Source organism: Oenanthe melanoleuca, chromosome 1, assembly GCF_029582105.1.
Source record: "Oenanthe melanoleuca isolate GR-GAL-2019-014 chromosome 1, OMel1.0, whole genome shotgun sequence".
Lineage (NCBI taxonomy): Eukaryota > Metazoa > Chordata > Aves > Passeriformes > Muscicapidae > Oenanthe > Oenanthe melanoleuca.
In genome coordinates this window covers 58615380-58627688 of record NC_079333.1, presented here as the reverse complement: position 1 = coordinate 58627688, position 12309 = coordinate 58615380, and the positions used below count along the sequence as shown (strand labels likewise).

Genomic DNA, 12309 nt, shown 5'->3' with positions numbered 1-12309 from the left:
ACACACAACCCTTATTGTGTAGTTTGTATTGAAACAGATGTACTTTCCTGCAAATTTGTCACTATGTTCTCAGTAAAGGAAAAGTAATGGATTTAAAAGTTCCTTACAAGTATATATTTAAGCCATTCAGACCATGGCCCTTTCACCAGTGAAAAGCTTCTTCACTGAGCAGTATCAATACCAAACTATAAATATTTAAGGGTTTATTTTCAATTTCTAAAAGAAAAGTTGATATACTAAAGAAAGATACTCTATATAAATTAACACAGAACTAGTGGATACATCAGGTTTCTTTCATTCACTCAGAAAAAAGCCACAAAATGGTAGTGGTTTTGCCAGGCTGGTAATACAGACAGTCCCACACTATAGCAAAAAAGAATACTTGCATAGACTGGGGAATGAAAAAAAAAACCACTACTCAGCTTCTCTGCACAAAGTGCACTTGTGAGAAAAACCATACAAGTCCATAGAGGGTATGGGGGAGGGGGAAGTATTAGCTGTATTGCTGAACCTGTTTTAGCATGTAAACAGAAAATCCTGCCAACATAAATTTCAGAAAGAAAACACTCAGTGATGACATGAGAAATTATGTTAGGACACAAAATCACTATCAAAATCTTAACAGGGAATAAGAGAGTTTTGGTCACAAAGAAGGCTGTGTGCACAACCTCACCTATGACAGAATTTGACATATGAAACCCCCCAAGTCCCACCCAGAGGTGTGTATTTAGTAAATAAACACCTATGTGAATTTATTTGCAAATGACTGACCGCACACAAAAAAATTAGAAAGTAAAACATGGCAAAATTTATTTCCATAAATATACAGAAAAATAAAGAAATATATATAAACAAACACCTAGATAAAAATCAAAACAAAACTGCACACAGGTAAGTGTAAAGTCTTGAAACAGAATCTGCCCATGAGACAACACAGAACAGCCCCATAAAGAAAGAGCACCTTAACTTGAAAGTCAGGACCTCTACATTACTTATACCTTATATGCTTTATATTTTAAAATAAAATTTGCTGAATTGCACCTGTATTTTAGCTAATAACCATGACTTTAAAAAAGACCATGTCATCCTGCAAGTTCTACAACAGGTTCAAAAGATGATGGGCAAAATATGATTAAAAACATTAGGAACTTTTTATACCGCTACAGGATAGGACAGCTTGTGGCTTGTCACAAATGGTGTGCCCCAGGGATCAGCACTGGGAGCAGTTCTGCTTTATATATTGACCAAGAGGGGTCAGTCAGTCTGCAGATGACACCAAGCTGGGTGGGAGCATTGATCTACTGGAGGACAGGAGGACTCTACAAAGGATCTGGATAGGCTGGATCAATGGGCTGAGGCCAATTGTATGGGGTTCAACAGGGCCAAGTGCCAGGTTCTGCACTTGGGTCACAACAGCCCCAGAGTGGGGCTGAGTGGCTGGAAAGCTGGCCAGTGGAAAAGGCCGTGGGGGTGCTGGTCAACAGCAAGTGAATATGATCCAGCTGTGCCCAGGTGGATAAGAGGGCCAAAGGAATTCTGGCCTGTGTGAGCAATAGTGAGGCCAGCAGGACCAGGGCAGTGACCGTTCCCCTGTACTCAGCACTAGTGAGGCACACCTTGAGTGCTTTGTACAGTTCTGGGGCCTGCATTCCAAGAAAGATATTGAGGTGCTGGAGCGTGGAAGGGCAACAGGATTGGTGAAAGGTCTGGAGCATAAGTCCTTTGAGGAGCAGCTGAGGAAGCTGGGGGTGTGCTTAGACTGGAAAAAACAAGGCTGAGGGGAGATCTTATCACTCTCCACAGTTACTCTGAAGGAGGTTGTAGCAAGGTGAGGGTCAGGGTCCTCTCCCAAGTAACAAATAACAAGACAAGAGGAAATCACCCCAAGTTGTGCCAAGGGAGGTTTAGATCAGATATAAGGAAAAACGTCTTCACAGAAGCCTTGGTCAGGCCTTGGAGCAGATTGTCCAGGGAAGTGGTTGAGCCACCATCTCTGTAAGTATTTAAAAGACCTGCAGATGTGGAATTTAGGGATATGGTTTAGTAGTGGACTTGACAGTGCTAGACTAATTATTTTACTCGATGATCTTACAGGCCTTTTCCAATCTAAGCAACTCTATTACCCTAAAACTGTAATATCCAATCTTCAATAATTTTTACATCTACACAATAGGTTAGGAACAAAAAAAAAAAAAAAACCTACAAAATTTTCCATATGTAAAAGTAAAATCACTGCAGAATAACCCCATAGCACCAATTTACTCACATTCACACTTTGATATGGAAGGAAGTCCATTTACAGGTTGAGTGATGAACTTTTATTGAGTAACTCCCTCCTTTAACTGACCTGAACTTGTGGAAGATTAAAAGCTCTCTCAGTGGGGATTCAGCTTCACTACTCTCCCCAGACACTGATGCAACTCTGTGACTTATGATGTGATTTCTACCATCTGGGCCTCAAAATGCCCAGCTGTGAGGATTGCTGATGTAACCTAATGTCTGACATCATCAAAATGAGACTGATTATCCATACAGGGAAAAGAAGCGAGACTGGAATGGGCCAGGAAGGAATGCAAGCAAGAAGAGAAACCCCGCAAGTCTGCATCCAATATCTTGTAAAATTTTGCTGTCGGTTGTAGAACATTCAAGAACATTCATCCACGGTGTCCTACATTAAAAGAGGACACTGGGGGAGCTCTGTCAAGAAAGGAGTAAAGACTATGGCAATAACACCACTGCTTTCATTTGCTCCTATATCCCTTTTGACTCACAGTGGACATCCTATATGAGAACATATAGTCTAGAGGAAGAACAAAAATGACCACATCAGAGAAGAGATGAAGAGAAGGAATAAATTCAAATAGGAAACTATTACATAACCATGCAAACCTTTTCTGCAAAAGATTTTATCAACTTGAGCCTGCATGAAATAAGCTCTCAAGATTTTCACTAAGAAGTCAGAAGCAACACTTCCAATTAGGTACAAAAGGAAAGAGAATCAAAACAAAACACCAAAAACAAAACAGCCTCACAGAAAAACTGGACTTTTCTTCTTATGGACTTCATAAGAATAGGAGAATCTGAACAGAGCAATGAGATAGTCCGTGATATCGATCTGCATAACCAAATGTTCCAGGTTGGAAAGTTAGAAGATTATACCATATTTGATGTTCAATATGTGACATATACATTAAATACACAAAACATGGATTAAAAGTCCCTCTGTATAGCCATCATATATTTGTTGCTTTCTTATTAACAAACTCTCACTCTCACTAGAGAAACATGTGTTCCCCTTTGGCAAAGATCTCTTCAACACTAAAAAATAGAACCCAGAAAAAAAATACAACAACCCAACTCCCCCAACCTTCCTCCTTCTCCCTTTATCCCTCTAAAAACAGCCCAAAAGAGTAATTTCTTATGTTCTAACATTTATGAAGAAAAATAAATCATCTAACTGAAAAAAAAAAAAAAAAAAAAAAAAGCTTTCACAGTAAATTTTTTTAGTTCTTTTATTAGAAAAGACTTTTTTTTTAATATATTATTACTGATACACCTGCAGGTCATCAAACAAGCAAGAAAAATGCTCAAGCATTCCAGATACTAAGCATCCCTGTATAAGGATACTTCAGTACATTAAGTAACTTATCTATTCAATGTGTGCTGCATACATAAGACTGAGTAACACCTGGAATCACACACACACACCCCACATACTCCACAGATTACATTCATCATCAATTCTATTCTGCAATACCAAACCAATAGTATCATGTCTCCCTTCCTGAGAAAGCAACCAGTCAGGAATACTACACCAAGTCCTCTCTAATTAAAATCTTTTGAATTAATCCATGAAATGTGGACAAACTCAGAACACAGGAAAGTGAAGAGGATAGGGAAATCAGGAGAGAAACAGTGATGGCAAGAACAGTCCAGATACTTTTACACAAGTAACTTCTTTTACTCAACATATTCAATCTCAAAACAGGCAATACAGAGAAATTCAAGCATAAAATCTTTCAGAATTCTCAAAATGCAACTCTGAAGAACGTTGATCACAATAGAGCAGTATGAAAAAAAATAACCAGGTACAACTATGCTATCTCAAAACAAAATTGCAATTTAGTCAAAAGGAAGATATTTAGTGAGGAACAGTCTCTAAATAAACAATCCAAGGAAGGACGCCATATGCAAATAATGAATTATCACTATATGCAATTACAGTGAATAAAAAGGGGAAAAGAACAGTGCAATGTTCCAAGAGTGCTGATTTAACTGTCATGACTATTTTCAATAATTGTAAACACCAAGAAGAATATGTCCTTAATCTGATTTGTACAGCTGGTAATAATTTGCAACAATATTTCATAGTCTGATGAATATTAAATACTCAAGGTGAAGATATTTACTAGCAGATGAACAGGAAAGGTGTTTTCCCAAAAGTTTGTCTCTAAAAAAAGAAGGCTGGGGAAATAAATAATTACATAAAGAATTATCCTGAGAGAACCTAAGGTTAACTGTGTGTAGGGCATGTATAATGGCATACTGTAAAAGATGCAACAGAATTTAAGGCAATATTTCCAGTGAGTACAAAAAGTCTCTGGTAAGAAAAAAAAAAAGTTTAAAATAGACTATGAAAAGCAATTTTTCAGCCCAGGAGGACAGAGGTAACTGAAATTACCACATCTTGACAAGACGGAAAGTAAGGCACACTCCAACAAAATTACTACCTACATCTCAAGTGCTTTCATAAAGCCAAAGACAGCCTTTTGTGGAAACTAAATTCACACTAGTAATGCTTTAGATTCACGTCAACAAATCTCCGCCACTCAGGAAGATGAGTAGTCCAAAACACTCAGCCTTCATTTAATGGAGTTGCTGAATTATTTTGAATTGTAAAAATATTCTAGTGTTTTTCCTAACAGTACAGAAGCCAAAGAATGAAAGACATCAAAGTATTTTCTGATGCAGTACTTAGGGACATTTTTTCTACAAGAATCTTAGAACTGATTAAGTAGGCCATACCACTCTCTTTTACTGGCTTTGGTTTTTTGTGTAGACAATGAGGACAGAAGCTAGATAGGAGATCCAACCAGGACACATTTATCTATTGCACCTACTTAATTATTCAGTGGGAAAGATTTCCGGTTTCATACGCAACATAAAAGACCACAGTGTGATGCCAAGGGCATCCAGACCTGAGAGCCTTAAAGAAACAGCACCCAATCCTTCAAGTAGTTATTAGCCCATCATAAAGACATTTAAATGGGTTTAACACCTCAATAAAACAGGTAGGCAAAAGTCTTCTCCAGCTTAAAGAAGCAGCTGTAGCCCTTTACCATTTCAGCACTGCTCTTTACACTGCTGGGGAGAGGTTCAGACACTTCAGAAAACTAACAGGAGTTTACCTCTTCACTTAGTGAAATGGGACAGGTATGATCAAGTCCTGAATTGCAGTTTAAGGTAATTAAATACACAGAGAAGCTTGTAAACCTCTGTGGCAAGACATAATGTTATCAAACTTGAACTCTGAACTGTCTGCCAGCAAGAATTAACTGCAATCCAAAATTCTGTTATTTTCCTTCCTCAGCTCATTCCTTACTGGAGGAATGAGTTGAGAGAACCTGCACAGTGGATTTTCAGTCTCCACAGAACAAAGCAAACTATAGAAAAACCAGAAATATGTATAATACATATGCCTTAATAATAATTTTTGTCTTCTTATATCTTTATGCAGAAATACAGTGCAAGATACTGCAGGAAGAGGAAACTAAGCTAAACTATAGGCTTCACTTCATAATTAGAATTCCTATGGAATTCGAATAATTGTAAAGAAAGAATCTGTAAGAATTCGAGCTTGTTAAGAGAACAATCAGTTAATGTCATAACATTAAAAGTGAAACTACATACATACATAAGGAACACTAAGATCTTTAATTCCTTCATACAGCTATAGGGGAAAAAAACATAATTGTGGTGTAAATAGGGTGGAAAAAGGCCTCTGAGATTACTAAGAAAATAGAGAATGAAAAACAAAGCAGAGACTTACTTGGATTTGGAGAAAAATGTCACAAGATAAACACTTAGACTAGACATTTTCATAATTTATTAAGGGAAAAATATCCTACAAATTAGAGAATAAAATTAAGACTTAAGAGTTTAAAGTATTATCTTGACTTTATTTTTTTTTTTCACAGAACAAATTATTAAGTGATTCAGGAAGATAATTTCAACACTTTTCAGTTTTTAGTATAATTTTACATAGTTTACAAGAAAAAAACAAGCAATTCTTATTTCTACAATGGCATTTCAGTGACTTTTTTTTTTATTTGGATTAAAATACTTTGATTAAGTGACCCCTGCTACATTGAGGGAACTAGTGGAATACAGTATTGTAGAGTTACATACAGGACACTTTTAAAAACTCTAGAATAGTGGAATCCAAATGCAGTTTTATTATTAAAAATATTTATGAATTTCATACCTAGGACATATTTTTCAGGCACTAAGAAAAACAATAAACAGTTCTAGTGTTCTTCAATGTATTTATATTATATTGTATGTGGTTATTGAAAAAAATCTCCCACTATCTTTTTGGTTTATGTAATGTAAAACTCAGCTTTATCTTCTACTTCTAGCCAGCAGAAAGACAAGTAGCTGCATGTAAAGTGTCAGACTGACTGAAAACTTGAAAGAATTCTGGGCAAATTGGGTAATGGACAGCACACAATCAATTACTATACTTTTTTCATTAAGGTGGTAAGCAGAATGTATTTTGAGAATATGAGCAGAGTTGATCTACAGTTAAGACAAAAGAAAACAAAACAAAGCAAAAAAACCCACCAAAAAACCAAACAAACCAAAAATCACTTACAAAGGTTTCCAAAAGCAGACCAGAAGCTGAAAGTGCTTAAATAATATGCAATGTCATCAAAATAAGGTCACTGTCGTACTTTGGCTGTTCTTTCAAGTGACTAACCAAGCAATATTTTGCTTTGCTTTTTTGTCTTCCTCCCAGTGGTATACTTTCATCCATTTACATTTGTTGGACAAATAATTAAATTTAACATGAGTACTAAACAAACACTAGTACTGAAATAAACAATAAAGAATAATCAATTCTAAGACATAGGCTAAATCTGTGCCTTAATAGAGGTCACTAAATCTTCTCTCAGTAACAGCAACTCTTTCAAAAAGGAGTCTGAATCAGGACATCACAACTCATATACAGCATATTTCTACAAGTTTTCAGTACAGACAGCTAAGAATCGTATAATCACAGAATATGCTGAATGGAAGGGACCGACAATGACTATCAAGTCCAACTCCTGGCCCTGCACAGGACGTCCCAAGAATCACACATGTGCATGAGAGCATGTGCAAATGCTTTTGAACTCTTCTGAACTCTTGGTGCTGTGACCACTTCCCTGGGGAGCCCATTCTAGTGTTCTACTACTCTCTGTGTGTAAAATCTTTTCCTGGTATCCTCCCCTGACTCATGCCATTTCATGCCACTTCCTTGGGTCCTGTCACTGGTCACAAGAGTGAAGAAATAGGTACCTGCCCCTCCTCTTCCCCTAGTGAAGTCATTGAAGACCAAGGCTTCCCCTCAAGGCCCTTCATCATGCTTGCTGCCCTCCTCTGGATGCCCTCTACTACCTTAATGATTTTCCTGTATTGTGATGTCCTCAACTGCACACAGGACTCAAGGTGAGGCTACCCCAGTGCAGAGCAGAGTGGGATAATCACCTCCTTTCAGTGGTTGATGATGCTGTACTTGATGCCCCCCAGGACATGGTTGGCCCTCCTGGCTGCCAGGGCAGAGTGACTCAACTTGCCATTGGCCAGGACCCCCAGGTCCCTTTCTGCATCACTGCCTTCCAGCCTCTCATTATCTAGTGTATTCACAAAATCAGGGTTGCCCCAACCCAGCTGGAAAATCCAGCACTTGTACTTGTTAAACCTCATATATTTGGTGAGTGCCTAGCTCTCTGATTTGCTTAGGTCCCTCTGAAGAGCGTCTCTGCCCTGAAGGGGGCCAACAGCTCCTCCCAATTTGGTGTCATTGGCAAACTTATTCCTTTGAGACCTATTGTTAAATTGTTAATGAAGACAGCGAAGAGCACAGAGCTGAGTACGAAGCCTGCAGAACCTCAGTCTGTGACCAGTCACCAAAACTGTGATGTCACCCTATTCACTACGACCTTTTGCACCTGATCTGAGAGCCAGCTGCTCATTCACTGCATGATATGTTTATCCAGCTGTGGGCTGGACATTTTGTCCAGGAGGATACTGTGAGAGCATCAAAAGCTTTACTGAAATCCAAAAAAATTACATCAACTGGCTTTCATAGGTCAGCTAGGTGAGTTCCCCTGTAAAAGAAGGAAATCAGGTTTGACAAGCTGGACTTTCCCCACACAAAGCTGTGCTGGCTGTGACTGATGAGTGCATTGTCCTCCAGGTGTTTTTCAATACCTCCTAGAATAATTTTTCCATTATTTTACTGGGCACTGAAGTGAGGCTGAATGGTCTGCAGTTTCCAGGATCTTCCTTGCCCTTCTTGAAAACTGGGATAGCGTTGGCCAGCTTCCAGTCAGCTGAGACCTCTCCAGATTGCGAAGACCACTCAAAAATCATTGAGAGAGGTTTTGCAATTACATCAGCCAGTTCTTAGAGGATTCTTGGATGAATCCTATCAGGCTCCATAGATTTGTAGGGATCCAGCTGGACTAGCAGATCCCACACAATTCCAGAGTCAACTGGGAGTTGATGATTCTCGCAGTCATGGCTCTCTAGTTCAGGGCACTGATACTCCTTTGGTCCATCATCCATGTTGAAGATGGAGGCAAAGAAGGTGCTAAACCCCTGTGCCTTGTGCCTGTCCCTGTTTGTGAGGTGACCATCCTCATTTGAGAAAATGCTCTTTTTTTATTGCCCCCCTAATTTCTGGCAGCTTTGAGTTTCAGCTGCACAAATTTTCTCCCTACAGTGGCAAGCAGCATCTCAGTATTCCTCCCATGTCACCTGACCCTGCTTCCACTGGGCGTACACCTTCATTTTTTGCTATATTTCCAAGAGAAGACTGCTGTTCAGGTAAGGCAGCCTTCTGCCTCACCTGCTTGACTTCTGACTTTTGGGAACTGCTTGCCCCTGTGCCCTTAGGAGGTGATGTTTAAGAAGTAACCAGCACTGATGGACCCAAGCACCTGCAAAAGGGACTTCACTTAGCTGTCTGGAAATTACCTGGAACAACTGAAATAAAAATCAGCATACTTCTACTAATACGTACTCCTTGGGGCCAATAGTATTGATCAGTGAAAAAAAGTAATTACTGAAGTCGGTTTAAAATCTGTTTTGTTCTCTTGTAAAAAGGAAATACAACCAAGTTACTTGAATCTTAAGTCAAAGAGATAAGCAGCATGGTAACTTCATTTTGCATTCATGCATGCTCTCTAGATTAAGATATTAATAGGAACACTGAGACAAAGAAAAATGATCAACAGTGTTAAGCTTAAAAGACAAACCTGAGTATCAATGGGTGATTAAGAACTGAAAATGCTTAATGAGGATTATGCTTAACACCCAAACACAACAAAGTGAAGAGATAAGTCCTAACCAACTTTGTCCTGCAAAAATCCTATAGCTGCAAGGACCTTCTAGCAACAAAAGAGTAATTTGTCATAAAACAACCCATTCAAATTATGTTTACCATGAAGATGCTGATTGGCATTTATCTTGTGTAACTGTAATGATCTGAAAACTCGTTGTTTGAATTCGTGTCATTCAACTAGGCTACCTTGAGAGAAAAAAGAACCTTCAGAAAGGTATTTTTCACTTCTGAATGGACAAAAAGTCCTTGGAAAAACCTCTTTGTCTCCAGTAACAATAGAAGAAGCCTCAATGACTCGATCAGGATGCAGCATGGTGTCAGGACTATGGTACTTACTGTCAGAATCACCTCCCCATACATTGTCCCACCCTTGGGTCAGCTTTAACTAACTGAAATAAAATGAGAGAACCTGGGGGAACAAAAATGTGGTCCATTTCATTCAGCTCATCCTGTGGCTACATGACTGACAATCCAACATGGGAGGAGAGTGATGGGGAAGAACACATGGTAACACATATGCAGAGGAGCAGGGAAAATGACCGCCTCACTACTAGGAGCAAGTAGGAAACGACACCTCACTATCAGGATCAACTTAGTCTTAATACTAGGGTTGTGAGAGTTCTCTAAGAACTCTTAGACTGTGAGAGCTAACATTCAGTGGCTTAAAGTAAAATAAAAGCCACTCCTAAAAAACTATAATCACATGAAGCAAAGTAAGATTACTAACCCAGAAAAAAGGTTTAAATAATACAATCATACAGTAAGTAACTAGCACCTTACAGGTCAGCTAGTAGGACAAAAAGAAGGGGGAAGAAAGGGTAAATTTTCATACAAACAGCAATGCATCAGCTGGGAAGAGTTTCAGGTATCTTTTTAAGTACAAAAAGGCCATCTCAGGGGCAACAATACATGTTAAAAGACCACTGGGAAGAAACCGGTGTTGACTGTTCAGCCTCTGCAGCAGTAGCAATATGATTCTATGACCCAAAATAAGAACTTAAAATAAGCACAGTCAAATCATCATTTAGGAATCAATAGGCAGATGTATATTTTTTGTGCAGTCTTTTATAGTAAGAGTAAACAGCAAAGAATTGTGCATTCCTGATATTTTTTTAATTAAAATGTACCTCTGCTTCCATGATATTCACTAGGAAAGCCTTTTGAAATTTCGAACTTCCATAAGGCTAATACATTCTAAACTTTATAAAACAGATTTTGATGCATACATGACCACTACAATATTTGGCAAAGAAGAAATCATTGAAACAAGAATAAAATCATGATAAAATAAAGGGATACAGATGTCTATTTTTAGTCATACATACACACGTAGTGAAAAACTTCAGAACATATGCTTTAAATGACTGTTTCCTAGCCCTTACAGAACAATATACAATGTACATGAAAAAGAACAAAAAATTGGGTTGAATAGAGTAACAGCTTTTAAGAGAGAAAACATGCATAAAACTGTTTGGCTGACAGATCAATTATTCATTTCCAAACAATGAAATTGAAATTTATTATACAGGAAGAATACCACATTGCAATACATGTCTATCAGGTTTCAAATAGACAACTAAAATCTGAGATTTTGTTTGTGCATTTGTGCAACTATTTTTCTACATATGTAGGTAGCATTCTTTGCATGAGTAGGCATTAATTGCCTAAGAGTTACATATTTTGTACAGATTACGTAGTTTATATATTTTAATACAATTTTTTATCACATACCCATGTATCTGTATGAACAGGCCTGATGTTGCTGAGAAGCACCTCTTCATAATTTCCATAATCACTGAACTTAACAACTGCAGTTGTCCCAGAAGAATGAAGAGCTTCAATTTCTGCCAGGTAGAACTTAAAAGAGAAATTTTCAAAGGTCACAAAATACAACCAGAAATACCACAAATACTTAACAATTTCCTTTTCATATATGTCTCTCTGGGTGTGTAAATATACTTAGTCTTAATCAGTATTATATTTTGTTTTAAATTTGATATGAATTTCAGATACAAAACTAGGTATCTTAAAATTCCACACAGCAGACTCCAACGACATGGCAAAATATATTTAGAGTACTTATCCAAAAAATATGCAGCTTATTTAAGTAGACTGAGCATTTAAAAGACCTGTTTTCATCTCTCTCAAAGCAGAACAAATTCATCACTAATACAAATGTTGCAGTATACAGAGCATGTTGACTTAAAATATACATCTGTATATATGTATGCTTATCAGCCATATACTGATATGGCTTGTATGTATGTATTTGTATACCTATCTTATCACATAATAAAACATGATAAAATTATTATTAAAATATTATAAAACTGACACTTCATAAAGTCCTTTTTCTAAACACAAAATTGTTTTTTTTTACATTTATGCAAATATAGCTTTCTTGAAGGTACTCAATCACTTTTGTCTGACTGAACACATAGAAATCACTGCCTTCTAATATGGTTAAGATCAGTACTGTATTTTATTATCACATTTTACAATTGTCCTAGAAGTGAGTAGCACCATTTACTTTAACTACCAGGAAACAATTACTGCTCAAAACACATCTTTTAATCTGCTGAATACGTAATAGTCTGGGATTATTCTCATATGCATTTATCTTGCAAGGTGTGTACTTTCCAAATTTTCAAGATCTCATTTCACAGTATGCAAGTATACCTCTCAAAATAGGAAACAAT

General features: G+C 37.5%; 1 protein-coding gene across 3 annotated transcripts in view; it reads right to left on the bottom strand.

The window, feature by feature from the left end:
• TDRD3 (tudor domain containing 3) overlaps window positions 1–12309 on the bottom strand; it is a 91412-nt gene that overhangs the window by 10857 nt on the left and 68246 nt on the right. For all 3 annotated transcript variants that reach the window (XM_056485573.1, XM_056485564.1, XM_056485582.1), the window contains one exon: window positions 11342–11467. In XM_056485573.1, the coding sequence (XP_056341548.1) occupies window positions 11342–11467 (126 nt within the window). The remainder of the gene's footprint in view (window positions 1–11341; window positions 11468–12309) is intronic.